At 44.5% G+C, this 22997-nt stretch overlaps 1 protein-coding gene across 1 annotated transcript in view; it reads right to left on the bottom strand.

Moving 5' to 3' along the window:
* The window catches only part of Micu1 (mitochondrial calcium uptake 1), a 127198-nt gene extending 113770 nt beyond the window's left edge, over nt 1-13428 (bottom strand). The window contains exons 1-3 of the mRNA XM_051153089.1: nt 13268-13428; nt 5724-5898; nt 767-929 (exon numbers count right to left, since the gene is read on the bottom strand). Of these exons, the coding sequence (XP_051009046.1) occupies nt 767-929; nt 5724-5898; nt 13268-13428 (499 nt within the window). The remainder of the gene's footprint in view (nt 1-766; nt 930-5723; nt 5899-13267) is intronic.
* Nucleotides 13429-22997: the final 9569 nt, after the last annotated feature.

Genomic DNA, 22997 nt, shown 5'->3' with positions numbered 1-22997 from the left:
TTGTTCCTGTTAATGGATTCAACTTTCTTGTTTGTTAGTATGGCTGTGTAATTTCTTGTTAAGGTTGGTTTTATTTTTTTTCATTTATTTTTATTATACTGAGGAAAAGAGAAATCAGATTCTCTCTTCCCTGGGGTTCGGCTGCTGTTACAGACTGCAGTCACCAGACCTTCAGTTACTTTCCTAAAGCATTTGTACAAAAATTACATTCTTTGTCATGCCCTTCTCTCTTAGATGCTGGAGGACTGCTGAGTAAGCCAAAATGCACAATGCAAACATTTTGAGAACAAGGTCTGCGCTGGCCACCTCCCTCCCTCCCTCCCTCCCTTGCAGGCAGCCAGCCACACCAGGATCAGGGCTGCCTGCTGAGCTGGAAAAGTGTGGGAGGCAAAACCAGAACAGTGCTGTCACCAAAATCCAGCAGACTCGCTGTGCGGTGAGCGCCTGCCCGCTTGTGCGCTGAGGAGACTGCGGCTCACAAAGACGGTGAGCCTTGTCCTTTTTTTAGTGGTTGTTCTGAGAGACAGTCTGAAGCTTGGAGTGCCCTACTTAGTCATTTTCCTTAACTGTTTACTCAGCTGCCGTTTCTCTTGGCTGGCTCCCCTAAACAAGACATCCACACTGAACTGTGGAAGTTGAGCACGATTCCCAGCACCAACAGTCAAATGGTGGTTTTAATTATTGCCTGGACCCGTGACAGTTCCCAAGTCCAGTGAAGGAGGCACAGCGGGGTTTCCCAAGCCTGCTTCCCACGCTAGTGACTTACGTTCTGGTTGCTTTTCATTGGGTGTGATGGAGCGCACAAAGTCCTGCGGGGTCATAAACACTTCCGTTTCACCAGGTTCATTGATCACTTTCAAGGTGGCAAAGTATCGGAAGATTTTGTCTGGTGTGGAGTAGGCGCGGATCCTGTTCTCATATTCCATCACCTAGAACGACAAAGTCAGAGAATGTTACTACGCTACGCTTGGCTCAAGCTCATCGATTCTCTCATGTTGCTCAACTAATTTTTGAAATAAGTGCATTATCTCTCAGTAGTTGGATTTTTAAAATAATAAATAAGCTCAATTTAAAAAAATTTTTAAAAATTTCTTTCTGGCAAGATATCAGTCACACCCTAGCTGAAGCAAGGCTCAGTCCATCATTTGTCAATCTCTCTTAAGCATCATTACGTTAGGGCGGATCTCCCAGAAAACTGCTAAGCATAACTGGATCAAACTCAGGGGTTATTTTTCCCATGTGGACTATATCAATGGGTAGCCAGAAAGGACTTATAAGCAAGGTTTCTCTTTATGAAATATTCAAATTAATAAGTGAGAAGGAGTTGCCAGGCACGATGGAGCCTGCCTCTAATGCCAGCATGTGCTGGTGGAGGCAGGAGGATCAGAAACTCAAGGCTGCCCTCAGCTGCACAGGGAGCCAGAGGCCACCCGGACTGACACGCTGCCACAAAAGGAAAAAGGAGGAGGTGGGGGAGCAGGGCAGGGGGAAGAGGAAACATATTAGAATATTACTATTTTACAATCACAATGAATGGAAAGATCTAGACATTGAGTATCCATAGCTAAAAGGAAAAATAAGGGGCTGGAGTGATGGCTCAGTGGTTAAGAACACTTTCAGAGAACTATTTCTACCAACTACATGCTAGCACACAACTGTTTATAACTCAAGTTCTGGGGAGCTGGTACTCTCCTGTGCCACTGCCCGCCACAGGCACTGCACACATGTGGTGCACATACAAACACACAAGCAAACACTCTTACACATAGAAATGAATTTAAATATACACAAAAATAAGTAAATCTAAAAAGGAGGAGGAGGAGGAGGAGAAAAAGAGCCAGACATTACATGTTTACTGATGACAGGAGATCCCACCACCACTAGTGTGGCTACAGGGACCACACACAAGTCTGATTAAGCCTCAGAATCCAACAGCCAACACTCAAGTAATGCAGAGACAGGAGGGACTGAATGAGTGGCACTTAAAATAAGTGTCAATGAACACCATCCACAGCAAACTTTAAAGGTTCAATGGCCTTGAGCCTGTCCCCTGTATATCAAGAGAATTAAAACACATCTCATGCTTGGTCCTAAGTCCAATCCTTAGCATCAAAGGTGCAGGGGGAGTGGAGGGGAACTAACATTAAAACAGGAAGCTAAAAGTATATACACCTCATGGTGAACACTTGATTCAGGTGGTAAAGGGAATGTGCTCACTCTCTCACAGGCCATGATGGTGAAAGGCAGACAAGGGAAGGAGGGAAGCCCTTGCCCTGCTGGTGGAAGACCAAGGGGCCAAGAACCCAATAAGCCCCTGCGTTTTTATTGGCCTAAACACTCCTTTTCAAACACCCCCCACTGCATGCTGCCAGCTGCAGTGCACAGAACTCTCCTATCTAAACTGCTGAAAGTGCCTGGCCATTAGACGGTCCCTCTAGGCCCTGCGCTGCCAAATAACTACCCAGCTGTGTAAAATGGCTGACAAGCATGGACCAGAAATGCAGCAAGGGAAGCAGATCAACTGTTGGCCTAGACTGAGAAGAAAGCGGCCAGTAAAGGGTGTCCCCACTAAGAGGCTGCTGTCCTGAGTTGGGTGGAAACTGCTCCTGCCTCAGGGGGAAAACACAACACAGATGCCACCGAGCTCATTGTTTGGCATGAGCTAGGTTTCCCCTAAGGCTTCCTCAAGGGGAAGGCCAGGCTGGAACATCTGGTCCACAGCAAGACTTGTACCACTCACCTTCACAGAGGTTAACTCTGAAGACAAAACTAGCTAGCTATCAGGACCAGTTATAGTGACTTGTAATGATGAGCTATACTGTCCCTGGGGAGGCAATGTCCCCGGTCCAAAATTCATGGCTTGCGTTGCCAATCTAAAAACACAACGTTCTAAACAATTGCCTGCTAAACTAGATTAAAAATATATTGCCGAGTTTTCTATACATTTCAAAACAAAAGGAAGTGATTATTATAAAAATCTACTTTGTATTGGGGCATGGTGGCATACAACAATCACTCAGGAGGCGGAAGACATTGGGAAAAAAAGACAAAAACAAAACACACACACAAATTCCACTTGTGAAGCCATGTGTGGTGGCGCACGCCTTTAATCCCACCACTCTGGGAGACAGGGGCAGGTGGATCTCTGTGAGTTCGAGGCCAGCCTGGTCTACAAAATGAGTACAGGACAGCCAAGGCTACACAGAGAAACCCTGTCTCAAAAAACAAACAAACAAACAAACAAACAAATCCATTTGTGGCACCCCACATATATGTGAAAAGCATAAGTCGAGTATAAAAGCTATACATAAGATTTTGGCCAAGTAAGAAAAATCTTTGTTATAGTAAAACAGGAAATAAGGATGCTTTGCCTCGTACATGGGAGATACAGTCTCCTTAAAAACAATACAGACTCCTGATCTCAGAATAGTGGTAGAGATGGTTTTTAATAAGTTTACAACTTAAAAAGCTACACTTTATCACACAGTATTTCTCCAACTTCTCTCTCTCTCTCTCTCTCTCTCTCTCTCTCTCTCTCTCTCTCTCTCTCTCTCTCTCTCTCTCTCTCTGTGTGTGTGTGTGTGTGTGCCCATGTGCGTGTGTAGATAAGTACGTCACAGTGCACACGTGGCGGTGTGAGGATGGCCAGTGAGAGTCAGTTCTCTCCTTCCATCACTTGGTTTGGATTCTAAAGATCAAACTCAGGCCCCCAGGCTTGGCAGCAAGGGCCTTCTTCACTGAGCCATCTCGCCAGGCCTAGTCTTCTGCTTTAAAGAAGTGTATCAGTAAAATTTTTGGTTTTACTTAAAAGATCTCATTTGTCTTATTAGATGTATCTGTTCATGCTTCAAAAATCTTGCTTTTACAAACTGTGTACTTTCTGTTTAAAAAATAAATAAATTTGGTATTAGTAAAATGTGGTTATGATTACTAAATCATGGACAGGATTCTTACTATGTTTATGTTACTTAGAAGAATAAATAGTGACTGAAAAAAAAATCCAACAAAACAGATGTGAGTAAGTAATGAAAAGGGATGTTGGGAAGTGACACACACGATGACCTTTCAACAGAGGGAGGAGACCATCTCTTCCTCTGATCCTAGAGAAGAAGCAAGGACTGACCCTGACATAGGTCCCTTAGGTTTTATAACTGCAGGAGTTAAAATTCATAAACGGCAGTGACAGCTTTAGTGTCACTGCGAAGCAGGAGGCACTGTCATCTGCTAAGGGGAGGAGTGGAGGCGTGTCCGTGGAAGCAGGCTAGTAAATGCTGACTTGAGCCTTTTGATTATTTCTAAAGTGGAAGCGTATAAAGGAAACTGGCCGCGTGAGGCAGCACTGAGCTTTGAACTTACAGAACTCGGCAGACACCTGACCAATTGTGATACACAACTTTTGTTGAAATTCACCCCAGTCACAAATGGGTTTAGAAGTTGAGAAGATACATGTGTAATTTCATCTACTAAATCGCAGTACTTCTCAAAGGAGCGACTCTTACAGACACACAAGGCATCACATGTGAGAAGTAACTTGATCTGCCTTAGCATTTGTAGTTCTGCAGCTGAAAGCAGCTGAGAATTTTAATCCGAACACGCAAGTTGTCTCCCCTTCTGAGTGTCCTTGCTCATGCCTGAGAACTGCAGTGTCTGATGTCACAGACGTTACTACATTTTTACATTTCTGAGGTAAATGGCACTACATGAGGCTGTGATCACAGGTCACACTGTCAACAACTACTTGGCTTTCTGGGAATTGTAGGCTCCGCCACAGTATTATTCCCCCTTTACAGTGTGACAAAGCAAAGCAGAAATATCACAAACTCAGTCTAGCTATGACAAGGGTAAGCAGTAAGATGTGGTGGTGCATGCCTTTAATCCCAGCACTTCAAAGGCAGAGATGGGTGGATCTCTGTGAGTTCGAGCCTGGCCTGGTCTGCAGAAGGCGTTCCAGGACAGCTAAGGCTACATAGAGAGTCCCTGTTGGGGGGAGGGCGTGGGAGGGAGGAGACCCAGAAAGAACAAAGAGTGGTTCATCCCGAAGACCAACCCTAGATACACTGTTCTGCGCCCCTTGATTTCACTTTGCATAGCAGTTGACATCAGAACACATTCCAGGAAGCCCCTGAAGCAACTCTAACAGCTCCAGGATGTCCCCGAAACTGAGCAGGTTCACCAGGCCCCTTCCTGCCAGGAGGCAATAGTAAAGACTGCTGAGATTTTCTCACAGACCAGCCACTGAAGCAGCAAAGAAGTAGAGACCAGCCAAGTAGCCTGCGGGGATACAAACCAACTGAGCTATCTGGCAGAGGTTTGGACTACCTGAAATACTCGGAAAACACATCCTTCCAAAACCCAGTGAGCTGCCTGCAGGCTGTGCAGGGTGCTCCAGGGTTCCAGCTGTGTGAACTGGGTGATACACCTGTCTGAGTAATTTTCACTCCTGCAAGTAACTCTTCACTCATGGTCCTGTAAAAAAAAAACCTCAATAACACACTTTAGTCTGGTGTGTGTGTGTGTGTGTGTGTGTGTGTGTATGTTGCAACTCCCCAGGAAAAGTAGTCACATAACACTGCACACTCCTAGGGTACCTTTGGCTTACAACCTTAGTAAAGAGGTGAAGAGCTCAGGAGAGACCAGGACCCATCTGAAAGGCAGAGTAGGGGACAGGGCAGCCCGACTCCTTTAGGACACAGTTCTGAATCAATACCAAAGCTGTTCCATACTTTTCTGTCTCTGAACCCAGAGCGCTTCTTCTTCTTCTCTTCTGGGTAAGGCTCGGCCTCAGAGTCCGCAGCCCTTCCTTCATGGCTAGAGACTTCCTCGTCATCTTTAGTCTTCCCTTTGTCACCAGTGTCAGTCTTTCTGCCGTTGACACAAGGTGGAGATTCTGCATGAGCCCTGGTGATGCAAAAGATAAGTCTAGGTTAAGTCTGATGCGCCGTGACACTGACACTCACACACAGCCTAGCAGAACAGCAATTACATTTGTCAGGATTCCTACAGGAAGAACTTCCTAAAAAATACTCAGCCCTCCTTCCACCCCCCAATGCTGTACACATGACAGGAAGCGGAAGCAGCAGCTTGCTCAAGTAAAGTCAATCAGGCACAGAAGGCAAATGCTCTTTAATTGCATCTCCAGGAGTTAGCAAGATCAGTTAAGCCGCAGAGCAGAATGAGCAATGTGGCACTATTACTTAATGGGTGGAGTTTCAGGTTGTGAAGGCAAACAAAGTTCTGACGACGGACAGTGGTGGGCACAGAACGTTGCTGTTCAGTGGGAATGTCATCTCATTCTTTACAGTGGGAATTGTCACCTCATTCTCACTGTTCAGTGGGAATATCATGTCATTTTCACTGTTCAGTGGGTATGTCATTTCATTCTTTACAGTGGGAATATCAAGTCATCTTACTGTTCAGTGGGAATATGATGTCATTCTCACTTTTCAGTGGGAATATCATTTCACTCTTACTGGTCAGTGGGAATATCATGCCTCAATGCTTGTGAGATTTTGTTTACTTTTGTGTGTATGCATGTTTGCCCGAATGCATGTCTGTGCATCATGTGTTGGAGTGCCAGCAGAGGCACCCACTGGATCTCCTGGGACTGGAGTTGTAGATGGTCATTAGCTGCTGTGTGGTCACCAAGAACTGAGCCTGGGTCTGGATCCTCTGGATAGGCAGCCAGTGCTCTCACCCTCTGCGCCTTCCCTGCAGCTCCAGGGATAGCACCTCGTTCTTACTTTTCAGTGGGGATGTCATGTCATTTTTACTCTTCAAGAGAATACCATTTTATTTACTTTTCAGTGAATATACCAAGATGAAGAAGTTCTAGAGCCCTATTTCACAATGAGAACATATTTAATATGACTAAAATGTTTTAAATGGTTAAGACGAAAAATGTTATATGCTGTTTACAGCACTAAAAGTAGAAATAGAATAAAAGAAACAAAAAACAAGTAATAAAATCTCTGTCTCTGTGTGTGCATGTGTATATGTGTGTGTGCGCATGTGTATATGTGTGTGTGCGCATGTGGAAATGTAGACGTGTAAACAAGCATGCATGTGCCACGGCTATGCGTGCTGGTCAGAGGACAAGCTCAGGCACTGATCTCCATCTTCCACCTGTTGGAAGCAGGGTCTCCCCGCTGTCTGTGGCTATGAACATACTTCAGGCCGGCTGGGCCACAGCTTCCAGGGATTCTTTGGTCTGTTTCTCGCTTTGCCGTGGAAGTGCCGGGATTATAAACGCGTGTCCACTTTTGGCTTTCTGTGAGTTCTGGGTTCAAGCCTAGGTCTTTACACTTGTACAACAAGCCCTTTGCCCACTGACTAACTCCCTAGACCCACTGTTGTTTTTAGAAACCCTAAGCTGTCAAGTCTGCCAGGTGTGGTGGCATCTGCTTGTAACCCCAGTACTCCTGCAGGGACACCGAGGCAGGAGGATCACAAGAAATCCCAGAGCAGCCTGATGCCTGACAAGTTCCAGGCCAATCGGGGCTACACAGTGGGATCCTGTCTCAAAATACCAAATCAGAACAAAGCAAAACACATCCAAGATGTTTCCCCCTAATACCGTATCTGTATTCTGTTAAGTTTACTGGTACCTTTTACAAAGAGAACACAGGATGTGTCATTAATGAAGGAACACCAACAGGAGCCCACAGCTGTGCTCACAGAGAGGGAGGAGCAGGAGGAGGGCGGAGAGGAAAAATATGCTGCTATTGTTATACTAGAACAATGGGAGGGTCTTTTTCTCAGATTTTTAAATTTAAAATAATTATTTTTCAAATATATATTCTTTTTTTCTTTTCTTTTCTTTTCTTTTTTAAAGACAAGGTCTTTCTACTTATCCTTTGCTATCCTAGAACTTCTATGTGGACCAAAACGGCCTCCAATTCATAGAGATTCACCTACCCTTGTCTCCCAAGTGCTGGGATTAAAAGTGTGTATGGCCATGCCCAGCTCAATGTGAACTGTTCTGACTTTGGTTTTCCCCACTTCCTCTCCTCTCAGGCTCTCCCCACCTTCTCACCCTTCCAACTTCCTTCTCTTCTCTCTCTCTTTAGAAAACAAACAAGAATAAAACAAAAGAAAACAAACAAAAAAGAAAAAGCAGAGAAACACCTACATACACACACTCCATAAAAAAGCAAAATTGGAAATCATAATATGCAAGCAAAGACCAGTAAGGTAAAAATGCCCAAACAAAGCGATAGGAGGCCTTCCTTCCTGCAAAAATAATAAATAAATAAATAAATAAACAAATAAATAAATCCCCAAATAGCTTGAGTTCATTTTGTGTTGGCCATCTACTACTGCTGGGCATGGGGCCTGCTCTTTTGTGTGGTTTGTATACCCAATGAGACTTCCTTGGAGAAACTAATTTTTCTGTTGTGAGACGGTTTCTGGGTTAGTTTTTTGAGACAGGGACCCTGCCTCAAGGGAAGACCTGCAGGCAGATCAGGGGTGTGATTTGTTTCAATAAGATTCCTACAAGTGCATTTGGAAACAGTATTATGCTCAGCTATATTGTAGAATTTGATTTATCTGTGATGGTGTGGCTTCTCGTGATTTAGAGCACAAAGCAGGGAGTATCTCACCATGTGTCACAGTGAATCCTGACATGACAGTTTCTGGCTTGTTGTTTCTTTTTAAATAAAGCCATGGTCAAGTAAAGACATAAAAGCACCAGGCATCCCACTAGGGTTGTTGACACTGCACAGAGTTAAGTGGCGATGAAGGCAAATGCAAGTGGAAGGAAAAGGAAATGTGAGCAACATGGAGGAAAGGAGAGCACCAGAAATGGAACAGGGTAGGTAAATGCAAAACTCTTTCTCCTTTAGAGTTCCTCAGGCTGGCAGCACAGCTCAGCACATGTCACCAATCCTGTGACTTCAGCCCAATCCCTGGAGCCCACACAGTGAGAGGAAGGAAGCAGCTCTAGCATGTGCACACGCGCGCATGCACACACAGTTCTCTGACAGTTTCACATACTGTAGATAGTATACTCTCCATCCCTACACTGCCACTCCCCCCTCCCCCCCACAAATTCCTTTTCTACATTCACATCTTGTTGTTTTGGGACCTACTGAGTTTAACTAGGAACATCTGTGTGGTCTTGGGCTTAGAGCCAAGTACACAAATGAAGACGATGGCTGTATTATTATTATTATTATTATTATTATTAGTCTCTCTCCATAGTGCTGACTGTCCTAGAACTCACTCTGAAGACCAGGCTGGCCTCAAACTCATAGAGATCAACCTGCCTCTGTCTCTCAAGTGCTGGGATTAAAGGCGATTTGCCACTATGCCTGGCCCTGCTCCTTTCTTTAAAATGTAATTTAAAGCAAAAGTAACTAGCAATAACGAAATTCTCTGAGGTGTGTATAGATACAGCTATGGAATGTATAATACAATAATACCAAGATTCAGTGAATGGAAATAAAAAAATATGCCATTGCAGAGTTCTTACATAAGTGACAGGACACTATCTAAAGGTAGGTTATGACAAACACAAAATGTGTGACATAAGGTTTAGAGCAGAGATTGACAAACTATGACCCATAAGTCAAGTCTAGCCTCTCACTTGTTTTTGTAAAGCTCTTGACCTAAGAATGATTTCTACATTTAAAAAATGGTTGAAAGGAATCAAACCAATAGTATTCTGTGATACACAAAAATGCTATGGAATTCAAATTTCCATAGCCGCCAGGTTCTGCAGAGACTCAGCTGTGGCCTACTGCTGCTTGTGCTCTACAACAGCAGTAGCAGAGATCTATTACCTCTTACAGCGACATAGCCAGCTAGCCCCTTAGGAAAATGCCTGTCAGTCCTGCGTTTATAGCAATCACAAAGAGGAGCGGGAGGAGGAGGGAGGAAGAAACAGAGGCAGGCGGAGTAGGTGCCTAGCACAAGGTGTCCTTGGGCTTGATGTCTGGAACCAGCCCCTAAAAGAGAGACCAACACACAGTGCACGTGTATAGGGAAGCACCACACTGGACACCGTTAATACTTGCAGTTAATACATGCCAATAAAAAATAAGAAAATGGCCTGAAGGTGTGGGGGCACACGCCTGTAATTCTAGCACTCAGGAGGCAGAGGCAGGCGGATCTCTGTGAGTTTGAGGACAGCCTGGTCTACAAAGTGAGTTCTAGGATAGTCAGAGCTACACAAAGAAACCCTGTCTCAAAAAACAAAACAAAACAAAAACAGCAACAAAAAAAGAAAGAAAGCCATAAAAACAAATGAAAGGGGGTGGGTGTCGTCATGGAGGTGTATGCCTAAAATCAGAAAGTAAACTAAGGTAGCTGGGTCTGAGCCGGAGGGCAGTCGGGGTTACAAGTTCTAAGCCAGCCTGGGATCTATGGAAAGACTGCTCCAAAACCTAAACAAAACCCTTTCAATTATTTCTTGGAGTACAGTGGATTAAGCTATAGACAAACCCCAAACAAACAAAAAGTATGGAAAAATCACCAAATATTTTTAAGTGTTAGTTACATACTTCCAAATAACTAATTAGTGAAATAAAGACTAAATAATAATAACTAAGTAATAATATGAAGTGAGTGAAAAACAGTATGTTAAAATATGTGAGACACAGCTAAAGCACTATGTGGAGGGTAGTATTAAGTTCCTGTATTAAAAAAAGAAATATCATTACTGGGTGTGGTAGCGCATGCTGAGGCAGGCGGATCGCTGTGAGTTTGAGGCCAGCCTGGTCTACAAAGTGAGTCTAGGATAGCCAACGCTGACACAGAGAGACCCTGTCTTGAAAAACCAAAACCAAACCAAACCAAACCAAACCAAAACAAAACAAAAAAAAAAGAAAGAAAGAAATATCAAATTAATGCTATAAAACTTTACCTTAAAGTAAATACTAGAAAAGAGCAAAACCCATTACTATAAGATGGAGATAACTCTCTTCTGGAGTCCAAGGGCGTCACACACATGTGCTGTGTACATACATGCAGGCAAAGAGTCATATGCACAGAACAAAAATAAATGGACAAATAAATAAATCTAAAAGACAATGGTACAGACTACTGAACCCAAACACTTAAAAAAGCAAAGGCCTCTTGCACTGGCAACTGGCACTGCTGAAGAGTCAAGTGGTGAAAGAGCCGCTGCACTTCCTCAGTGCCATTGTAGTAACCAGGTGTGGGGGGCAGGGAGGGCATCTCAGCACTGGCCTAGCATGCACAAGGCCCGGGTTCGAGGCCTAGCATCACAATAAGAGCAAACCTCTACCTCACCCCAGTCACAAAAATTAACCCACAGGTAGCCCTAACGCTAAAACTCTAAAACTTAAGAGCACAGAGAATATACACTAGGGGATAAACAAACACTTTCTCAATAAGAAGCAAAACCCATTAAGCTATAAGACAGCACCAACAAACTGGACTTCCTCAAAATTAAGTTTTTGTTCTTTGAAAGACATCATGAGAAAGGTGGGATTGCGCACCATTCACCAGGAGACAATGTCTACAAGTGTATGTCTGCCGGAGGCTGTGTACAGAAAGAACTTTTAGGATCCAATAAAAATAAACAAAACAAAACCCAATTTGGGGCTGGAGAGATGGCTGGGGGTTCAGAGTATGCACTGCATTGTGGAGCGCCCCAATTCAGTTCCCTGCACTCATGTCCGGGGCTCACAAACACCTGCAACTCCAGCTCCAGGGGCCCCAGTGCTCTCTTCCGGTCTCTGCAGGTGCCCTCACACATGCGCCCATAGCCACACACAGATATATACACGTATATGTAAATAAAAATCTTTTAAAAGTAATTTAATTTCAGTGGCAATTTGAATAGACAATTCAGAAAGGAGGCCGGAGAAACGACCACTCATTGTGGGAGGAAGCTTGGCATCACCAGCTGTTAGGGAAATGAAAAGCAAAGCACGACAGAAATGCCGCATGCTCTGACCAGAATAGTTAGTACCGGAGGAAAGGGAACAGGATCACTGCCCAGCCAGTCCACAGCTGCGCACAGCCGAGAACCCGGTGGAAAAGCGGATAGGGCTTTATTTAGTCTCAAAATAATTTTTATCTTATTACCCTTATGCCTGTGTGGGGAGGTGCACACCACAGTGAGTGTGGAGGTCACGGAGGATGACTCTCCAGAGTCAGTTTCCTCCTCCCACCACGGGGGACCCACCTTGTTTGGTGGCAGAAGCCTTTGCCCTCTGAGCCAAACCTTGCTGCCTTGGTTTGGCAGTTTTCAATCAAGTTTACACTTTGCTAGCAAACTTATTCCTAGGTATTTAGTCAAAGAAAATGAAGATTTACATATGAATTTCAAAGCCATTTTTTATCAGTGAGAACAAAACAACCAGAAACAAGCAATTGCTAAGCAGATAAACCGGGGTGCTCATATGAAAGAGGACTATTTGATTGCAAAAGAACCCCAGCTTCTGATGCATATGGGTTCATTTCAAAAACACGAGGCTAAGTTAAAGAAGACGCATCCAAATATGCACCCTGTTATTCCTTTGCCACTATATGTTTTAATGACAGGCTGCCCTCAAACTGCCAATACTCCCATCTCTGTGCTCCCTAGGGCTGTGATTTGAGGCTATGCCACCACACCGGCCCTCCAAGAAATAAATTCTTTATGATCCCACTTACCTCAAATTTCAGAAATACAAAGTGACAGTGATAGAAACCAGCGCAGCAGTCGCTTGGAATTGTGGGTAAGGTGAGACTGGCATGGAAGCAGCATGGGGGGACATTACGGGTTGGTAGAAATGTCCTGTTTCTTGATTTGGGGGGGGGTAATCACACAACTATATACATTTGTTAATAATCAAGGGACTGAATGTTTAAACTGGGTACACTTTATTATACACTTATTCAATAGAATTAATTTTTAAAATGTACTGCTTTGGAGAGCCGAGCATAATGATATCAACTTGAAGACAGGTGAATGAGATGGAAGAGAAATAAACACAAAGGATGGCAGAGTTGCACAGAAGTCTGCGGGCTCACTACATCTCCCCAGGGAAGGCTCAATAACTAGTAAGAAAATAATCAGGTGACACGAGAGTAACAAGAATTACTATTTCATTTGGCCACTGAAACCTGAAGCTTGAGAAGCCATCCATTCCCTAAAGCCATCCCTTCATCGCTAGGAAACACACAGCCGGGAAGACAGGCGTGAGGTGCGGGGTAGGCAACTACCGGAAATCCTTCTTTCACAGACCAACATTGTCAATACCAAATGACTCAGCAAAGAAATTCTGACATAAAATCAAGGAAGAACAACGCTCACTTCTTCCATAAGAGACCGGTACTGGCAGTCACTGCAGAGGCGCCCAGGAACGCCACCATCATGAGTCTCCGTTTGCTCTGGGCGGGCTGTGATGCTCCATGGTACCACCGAGAGCCCAAGGCTAGTTCTGCCAATGCAGAAAGGGCGTTAAGACGAAACATCCTGCGGACAAACAATAGAAATGTCACTTTTAGCTGCTGGTGATGATGATGATGATGATGATGATGATGACGGTGACGACAACAGCAGCAGCGTCACTGAACACTGATGAACTCCTCTGTCAGACCCCATCTAAGTGCTGTGCATGTACTGGCCTCAGAACAGCTTATGAGATGAGAACCACTGCTTATAAGTCAGAGAAATCGGTCAAGGTTAAATTAGGACAGAAATTACACACTAACTTAAACAGAGGAATCCTGATATAAAATACTGTGGCTCGTAAAGGCTGAGTAAGTACTCAGATACAAAGAGATGGCAGCTCTAGGATGCAGTCAGAGAGCACCCGAAAGGGCCAGTCTAGCCAGGGATGACTCCCAGATCTAATGAATGGAACTGTGGGAGCTTGGGAATTTTACTAAGGTATCACATCCACAAAAATGTACTATAGGAAGCCACTCTGGGGGATACGAGGAAAGCCATGGAGGACTCACGGCAGCAGGATGTTGGTAAGGTGCCCTTCGGGGGGTCCGGGAAGCTACTGAGGTATGGATGCCACAGAAACCCCAAGCGAAGAGCACATGGAATCACAAGAGACAGCCCTTCCTCCTGCAGTGCCCCTCTCCTGACAAGAAACAGCCACTGCAAAGGACAGTACAAGGCAGACCTGGCACTGAAAAGCAACAGGCACCTGAACCGCTCGTCCGTCACACAGGAGTAAGTGCAACTTGGGGGAGAGGCCATGCTACACAGCAGTGGGAGCCGGAGCGTCAAGCTGGACGGCACCACATTTTGGCTGGAAGCCGTTGTTATTTCCTGTGTCAATGCTGAGAGATGCTTCCATTAACGAAATTAAAGTTTTAATTAAATCTTTCTCACTCCCAGCCCTTGGAAACCTTCCTCCCTACCAGATTCTTTTCATGTCATATTTAAAATATCGCTAAAGAAAAAAATTCCTTTAATGCCGTGGTTCTCAACTTTCCTAATGCTGCAACCCTTTAATACAGTTCCTTGTGCTGTGGTGGCTCTCAAGCATAAAATCGTTTCATTGCTACTTTATAACTATAAGTTTGCTACTGTTATGAATCATAACGTAAATACCGGGCACGCAGGATGTCTGATATGCGATGTGACCCACAGATTGAGAACCACTGCTTTAATGTTGTGTTTTGTATCAAAGACACCTGGGACCTCACCAAGACTAAAGTGAAGTTCCTGCCCTTTCCAAAACTATCACCAAAACAAACGTTTGGGGTTTTCTTATTGTTGTTGTTGTTGTTGTTGCAAAGATTTATTTATTTATTTAATGTATATGACTGCTTTATACCTGGAGGCCAGAAGAGGGCACCAAATCTCACTATAGATGGTTGTGAGCCACCATGTGGTTGCTGGGAATTGAACTCAGGTCCTCTGGAAGCGCAGGTGGTGCTCTTAACCTCTGAGCCATTTCTCCAGCCCAAAACAAAGGTTTTAAAGGGTGAGAAAAGTGTGCTGAAAGCCACAAAGCAGGCCAGACATGAATATTACCCACCGTCCTGGCAGCCAGGACACCACTAGAAGCAGTCCATGTGCTGTAAGAAGGCCGCCCTCGAGAGAAATAAGCCTGAGCACCAAGTACCATCACGTTTCCGCTAAGGAAGGAACACAGAAGACAGCGAACGTGTTCCCTACAGATGCCAAGGACACTTGACAAAGCTGGGAAGAAGCTCTGGTGACACTGCTGAGGCCAATGTTACCCTGTGTCCCACTGAGTCCCAACTATGCTTCCGATTGGGTTTGGCCTACTGATTCTAAATAATTTTTTTTTTCATTGTAAGAAAGAGACATCTGCATTTGCTCATATTACTGTTCAACAGACATTCACCCTCACCCCCCATCCCAGAGGCAACTCCACTGTCCTGTTCTTTTAATTTGGGGTGTGTGTCTCAACCACGTTCCTCATTCCAACCAATGGAATGCGGACGAGTTCTCCAAAGTCCGTTTAGGACAAGCAACTGTTAGTCTTCCTCTGCTTCGCCCAGCTGTCACTCTAGAAGCAGGCAGGGGCCTTCCACCCGGGTTCCATGAGAGAAAGCTCCCAGCCTGAACAAACCACTGTCAGATCTGGCTGAACCGGCTGAGGACAGCGGACTTCCAGAATGCTGCTGAGAAACTATGTGGGAAAGCCACAAAAATTTGGGGGTTCTTTGTTGGCATAGCAAGAGCTAATTCAACATTCAAGAGAATTGCTGAGGCATTTTTACTGAAAATGAACTTCTGCATTCATACTGCATGCCCAGCCATGTGTGGGATTTAAATGATCTCCAAAGAGTTTAGATGCTAAGAAAGCAAGACACATTTGAAATGTTCTTTTAAGTTTTTATTACATGCTTGTGTATTTGTGTGTCAATTTGCATACATACGTGTACACACATATATGCACAAATGCCATGGTGTGTGTGTGTGGAGGCCAGAGGACAACTGGCAGAAGTCAGTCCTCTTCTACCTCAGGGTGTGTCTCAGAATTTGAACTCAGGGTCTTAGCTTGGTGGCAAGAGCCTTTAACAGCTGAGCCACGTTGCTGGCTCCTTGAAACATTTTTAAAATTATATTTTCAAAGAGGCACCTAAAAAAGTACAAATAAATTATAAATGGGAGTGGGTAGCCTCCATGGCACTTTACAAACACAAAAATCTCATCCATTCCCAGAGCCCATGTTAACTCTCCTTAAGCCTTAGCATAGTGTTGCACACCTTTATTGTTTTTGTTTTTGTTTTGTTTTTTTTTTTTTAGTTTTTCGAGACAGGGTTTCTCTGTGTAGCCTTGGCTGTCCTGGACTCATTTTGTAGACCAGGCTGGCCTCGAACTCACAGCGATCCGCCTGCCTCTGCCTCCCGAGTGCTGGGATTGAAGGCGTGCACCACCACTACCCAGCATGTTGCACACCTTTAATCTGAGTTCAAGGCCAGCCTGGTCTACACAGTGAGCTCCAGGCTAGTCACGGCTACACAGTGAAACCCTGTCTCAAAACAACAACTAAAAAACCTAACAAAACCAAACTAGATCAGGGTCTGTTCAAGTCTCCTAAGGAGACCAGGACAGGCAGATCAGTAGGCAGCTTTGCCAAACTCTAGGCCAGGGACACCTTGTCTCAAAACAACAACAACAAAAATAAAAAACAAAAACAAAACAACAACAAAAACAAAGGAAAAAAAAAAAAAAGAAACACAAAACCCCATAACACAACGACCACTCCACAGCCAAACAGTGGAGGCTGTCCTCTGCCCCACGAGCATCAACACCAGCATATGGACGAAGATTATAAATGACAGAGACAGGCGAGTCAGCTTTTATTTCATTTCATTTTCAGCTCCAGATCAGCACAAAATTCTGATGAAAGGGCAGAAATGTACGGGATGTCCCCCAAACCTTGGGGTCATTTTAGGCACTTCCATCAGGAGAATTAGTGGGAAATGACTTCTGCCCTTTCACCAGTGACCTCGAGGACACAGCTGGCTTTTTCACTCTTCTCCTTCTCCAGGCAGATGTGGAAGGAGACAGAGCCCTGACTTCTTGTAGGGTACCGTCATTTGAGTTACCATCCATCTACGCCCCCTCTGCACCCTGCATATTCCTGTTTTCCCAACGCACAGCACACTGCTTCATAATTTAAATTACCTGTACTGGGCGTGCATCACCCACGACAACAGATCTACCCACACATCTGCTTCCTCACTTGGTTCTGAATTTCCTTCAACTGTTTTTCCCCTCTGTAGATACACAGTCAGCCACAGACAGGGCTTATAATACTTACCTATTTTATTTTCACATGAAAAGCATCTGTATAACATAAATTATACAGTTCCTTGCTCCTAAGATTTATGAATATTATGTGATTCATTTTTAAATTAACATTTCCCCAGTGTACAAATGTGTAGATATAAATAGCATTGCTTTTGGCAACAGTAAATATGAGCACAAACAACACACATGTCTGGAAAGACTGTGGTCATCACTGACAACCAAAAGGAAAGGGCTCTGGGGGATTTTCAATGTGACAGGAAGAAAAAAAAAAAAAAAAAAGAACACAACCAACCAACACCTAGGCTGGAACAAGCTGAGCTGATAAGATCGGGAGAATAAGTAGGTAAGCCACATTCAACTGAGAAGATCTTTGAGTTCTTAAATAAGAAAAGGTCATGATAAAAATGGCATTTCTGGGCTAGAGAGATGGGTCGGTGGCTAAAATCATTGCTGTTCTTCCTGGACAGGAGTTCAGTCCCCAGCACCTACATAGGGCAGCCTGTAACTCTGGCTCCAAAGGATCAATACCCTCCTATGGCCACAGTGGGATTACACCCACCCATACAGATAATTACAAAGACAATCTTTCTTTAAGTGTTTCAAGAATACCAGTGTACTCACTGGTTGTGTAGGGAACAAACGGCCAAGCATCCAAGGCAGAGAGAGCGCTAACCAGGAAGTTTTAGCAGTCCGGAGTTTTGTTAATGTGTCGGTTCGCACGTTAGTGCCTGAGTTTTGTTAATGTGTCGGTTCGCTAGTGTCTATGCCTCATTTTACCGCTGGGTTACATGAAACGATGTATGTTAATATCTTCTCTAGTGGGATCTCCATGGACGCCACTAAGAGAAACACCACCAAGACCAGCCCCGTTATAACTTGGCTCTCTGGTGGAGGGAAGTGTGCGGCATTTTGAGGAGCAATAGTTTCCCATGGTGTCTGGGAAGCTCAACAGGCCAACAGGGGCATTCAGGCAGCAATGAAGATGACTTTCAGATTTAATTAAGGTTAAACCAAATTAAAGCAAGAGCATTTTCTTTCTTTCTTTCTTTCTTTCTTTCTTTCTTTCTTTTTCTCCTCCTCCTCCTCCTCCTCCTCCTCCTCCTCCTCCTCCTTCTTCTTCTTCTTCTTCTTCTTTTCTTTTTTTTTTTTAAAAGGCAGGGTTTCTCTGTAACAGCTCTGGCTGTCCTGGAACTCACTCTGTAGTCCAAGCTGGCCTCGAACTCACGGAGATCCACCTGCTTCTGCCTCCCAAGTGCTAGGATTAAAGGCGTACGCCACCGCCAGCATTTTCTTTCTGAACACCTGGCTCCCTCCACTCTCTGCACTGTCACTAAGAAAGGCTTGCTTCTTAGAGAACATCTGTGAAGACTGAAACACAATGAAAGAAAACAGGCAGATCATTTCTGACTAAAAAGTGCGCAGGAATGCAACTGAAAAGCAAATTTGTAACCAAATAAAACATCACCTCTCCAACAAGACACTTTGAGAAGGAGATTGCAAGAAACTATCAGCAGAGTATCCCAGCGCCCAGGGCAGTGGAAGGTGGAGCCTAAAGCGCTCTGCTTTGGGGAACTGCCTTAAGGTCACAGAACTAGGAAATCTTAGCACAACCTTTCTCTGGTTTACAAATGAAGGACTAAGGTCCAGGTGAGGCAAAGCTTGTTCAGAACTACTTACAATAGATGTCAGGGTTTGGTTTTATTCCCAGAAAAAAGACTCTAAACAGGAAACTGCATTGTGATAACTGTTCTCAGCAGATTAAAGAGCCACCCTCTGAAGGGAAATCGGCAGGGTGCTCTGAGCTAGGGCGCTTGCCTAGCATGCAAGAGGTTCTAAATCCAGTCCTCAGCACCTCACTAAATATGTACTTGTATAAGTAAACAAGTAACAGGTCCAAATACAGAAAGATAAACAACGGTGTGACATAGCAAATATTAAAAATAAAATCACAAAACATGGGAAGCCCCAACTCACAAACCAACGGACAGCTGGCCTACAGACAAGGGAGCAGAGCTAGCTCAGCAGTAAAGTGCTAGGTTCAGCCCTCAGCACCTCAGTAAGTACGCACACAAAGAAGTAACGCAGATGTCCAGCCACAGAAAGGCAAACACTGACGTAAATACAGGTACAAGCTCAGTGATGGTGGCACAAGCCTTTAATCGTCGCACTCTGGAGGAAGGGACTGGTGGGTCTCTAGCTTGAGGTCAGCCTGGTCTACAGAGAGAGAGAGAGAGAGTTCCAGGACAGCCAGGGCTACATAGAGAAACTCCATCTCGAAACAAAACACAACACTCGAAGAGTAGGGACAATCTATGGAGAGCAATTTGGTAGCATCCACAAAAACTGCAAACCGCCCAGTAGTCCTCCTGACACCATACTCCATAAGCATTTACACACCTGTGAAAGGCTGGGCACACCTGACTCCATACCATGGTTTGTAACAGAAGACTAAGAACTCCTTAAGAATTGCCAAGGAGGACTAATTAAACCATGACACATCCACACAGGCAATACCGTGCAGCTGTCACTAGAAAATGAAGAAAAGTTTATGTATGAATAGAAGAGGAGGCTCTAAGAATAGGCTTTCTAAAAGGGCAAGGTGTGAAATACAACGTGCTAATATAAACATGTTTGAAAGTACAAGAATAGGCAGGTGTGGGACACAGCTGTGATCCCGGCACTTGGGCGGCAGAGGCAACAGGATCAAGTGCTCATGGTCATTTTTAGCCATACAGCAAGTTCCAGGCTAGTCCGGACTAGAAGACCAAAGCATACCTTGAAGACAGAATGAAAGGCTGGGTCTAAAAATGTAAAAGAAGCAGCACCAGATGCAGTGCTGTTTTTCATATTCCTCTTCAGCATCTACTCGGTGTCAGGATTCTGCAGTGAGGGCCTGGAGAGATGGCCAGTGGTTAAGACTTGCTACACAACCATGGTAACTGGGTTCCAGCACCCTTGAAACAGGCAGACTGTCCCACACAAGGCTGTAATCCCAGTTCTGGCCAAGGGTTGGGGAGGAGAGGGAGATCACTGAGGTTGGCTGGGTTCCAACCCAGCTGAGAAAATGAGAGCCCCAGGTTCTGGAAGTGACCCTGCCTTGGTGGAATAGGTGACGAGGGAGAGAGGGGACATGGAATGCTTGCTTCCACACACAAACACACACGGTCAAGCGATTTTTTCTTTAAAACAAACAAACGAACCTCTTGTGATAAGAAAGCATGACCTGAGAAAAACAGCCATGAAGAATGAAAAGGGGGCCAGTGAGATGGCTCACAGGGCGGAAGCCTACAATGCAAGCCTGACAGAACCCACATGAAAACAGCCAGACACGGTGGCATGCACCTATAATCCCAGCACTACTACTTCAAGACAGGAGGTGCACACGGGAGGTGCACACAGAAGAATGCTTGGTTTCAGCGGGATCACATTTAACCTTAAATTCTAAGCTACCTCTTTTGAAATGTACTCATTTATATGACATATACACATTAATAAGCTTCCATTTTTTCCCCCATTAATCTATTTTTTTTTTGTTCCAATGAATCCAATTTAAGACCTCTGTGAAGGCAAAAGAATAACAGTTTTCCTTCCCCATACTTCTTAAAAAGTGGTCAGCTGAGCTGGGTGGGCGCAGTGGCACACACTTGTAATCCCAGTACTCAGGGAGGCAGGGGCAGCAGGATCTCTGTCAATTTGAGACCAGCCTAATCTACAAATTGAGTCCAATATCGCCAAGGCTATACAGAGAAACTCTGTCTTGAGAAGAAAAAACAAGAGTGGTCAACTGAAAACATTAAGTTGCATGTATAGCTCAGTATACTTTTATTAGCATTACGCCCAAGTCCACCTAGCCTGATCTGGATCCGGGTACACAAGTCTACCAAGAGAGCAGGAATACACTTGTTTGACAGAATGTCTGTCCTTGTGTTGAGATGGGACCTCACTATGTTGTCCAGGCTGGCCACAAACTCCTAGAACTGAAGGAACACTCTTGCCTCGGGCTTTCTGAGCAGCTGGAACTGTAGTCAGTATTTCACCAGACAAGCACGGCAATCTTGAAGGCAAAGCCTAGTCAATAGGAAGCCGCCTCCAGGGAACAGCAACAAAAGAGAAACTGTAAAGGAATTAATTACAGGCAAGGGAAAAGAAACTCTTTTTCTTTTTTATTAGATATCTAAAAATATTACTATATAGACATATTCTGTTACATTTCAACCTTAAAAAAAAAATCCTTCCCTGGTCTGACAAGATGGCACACAGCAAGGGCAGTGTCTGCTGTACCAACCTGACGCCCTGAGTCTGGTCCTCAGATCCCATGGTGGACAGAGAACCAACTCCCAAAAGTTGTCATCTAACCTCCATATGCACGAGGGAGCACTAGCCTGCCCACATAGCTGACCTAATAAATAAAATAAAAAAGACTTAAATCCTAATGGGAGCCCACATCTCTCAACCTCTGCCTTACTTCTCGCCTTCTGCTCCCCTCGGGCTTATTCGACGGAGTTTTATTACAGTTGTGTCCGCAGATTCCATTCTCTGTTTACACACCCCAGTGAGGTTTTCAGCCTTGCTGATCCACCCGAGACCACTCTTACTGTTACCACAGTAATCTTAACACTCTTACTATAATTTTAACTCTCTTACTGTAATTTTAACACTCTTATCGGAGTAATTTCCATGTTGCCGAACCCTAGCTAATTTCTGTCCTTGATCCTGCTTGATTTTTAAGTAGCACTTGAAAAGATAATTACTCCTTCACCATCAAAATACAGTCCTGCACCACTCTGGGTCATGGTCTGATGGCATATATGAACAGTTGCGCAAACTGCACTGGGGAGGCAGAGACAAGTGGATCTCTGAGTTCAAGGTAAGCCTGGCCTATATAGTGAGGCTTTTTTTTCTCCCTCTCAAGCAAAGGCCTAATAATGCCTGTGATTATGTAAATACAGCTTTATAGTGTTCATAGATCAGCAAAGTCTTCTAGTGACCCATTTCTTAGAATCGCCATACTTACTATGACCTCTCTCTCTCTCTCTCTCTCTCTCTCTCTCTCTCTCTCTCTCTCTCTCTCTCTCTTTGTTTGTTGAGACAGGGTTTCTCTGTGTAACCTTGACTGTCCTGGGCTCGCTTTGTAGACCAGCCTGGCCTCGAACTCACAGCAATCCACCTGCTTCTGCCTCCCAAGAGTTGGGATTAAAGGCGTGCGCCACAACCACCCGGCAACATCACATTCTCTTAATTTTACTTGAAATGTTAAAAGCCAAAGTGAGGACAGTCCCTGAGAGGCTTTGATCAGGTGCAGCTGCAGTCCTACTTTATATTCTAAAGCAAGAGTTTACCAAAGCCTACATGGCAGGCACGTTACAGTTGACAGGTGTAAGCTTTTGGGGTCAGGTTGTTAAGGGCAACTGCCCACTGTTTCAGCAGTTTCTCCAGGTCATGTCTGCAGGCAGCAAGTGAAGGCATGCTTGGCAATGAACAGGCAGCATCGGCAGTGCTTTCGGTAAATCCAGATATTTGCTTTTTTTCTGCCGTGTCCCACTTTACTACATCTGGCTTTTTTTTTTTTTTTTTCTTAATACCTATTTACTGTCTAGTTTTATGTCAACTTGACACAAGGCAGAGTCATCAGAGAGGAAGAAGCCTTAACCAAGAAAATGCTTCCTTAAGGTCAGGCTATAGGGCATTTTCTTAATTGGTGATTGATGGGGCAAAGCCCAGCCCATCATGAGCCCGTGCCATCCCTGGGCTGGTGGTCCTGGGCTCCATAACAAAGCAGCCTGAGCAAGCC

Source organism: Acomys russatus, chromosome 11 (genome assembly GCF_903995435.1).
Source record: "Acomys russatus chromosome 11, mAcoRus1.1, whole genome shotgun sequence".
NCBI lineage: Eukaryota > Metazoa > Chordata > Mammalia > Rodentia > Muridae > Acomys > Acomys russatus.
The sequence above is the reverse complement of the archived record's forward strand: the minus strand, read 5'-3'. Positions and strand labels throughout refer to the sequence as shown.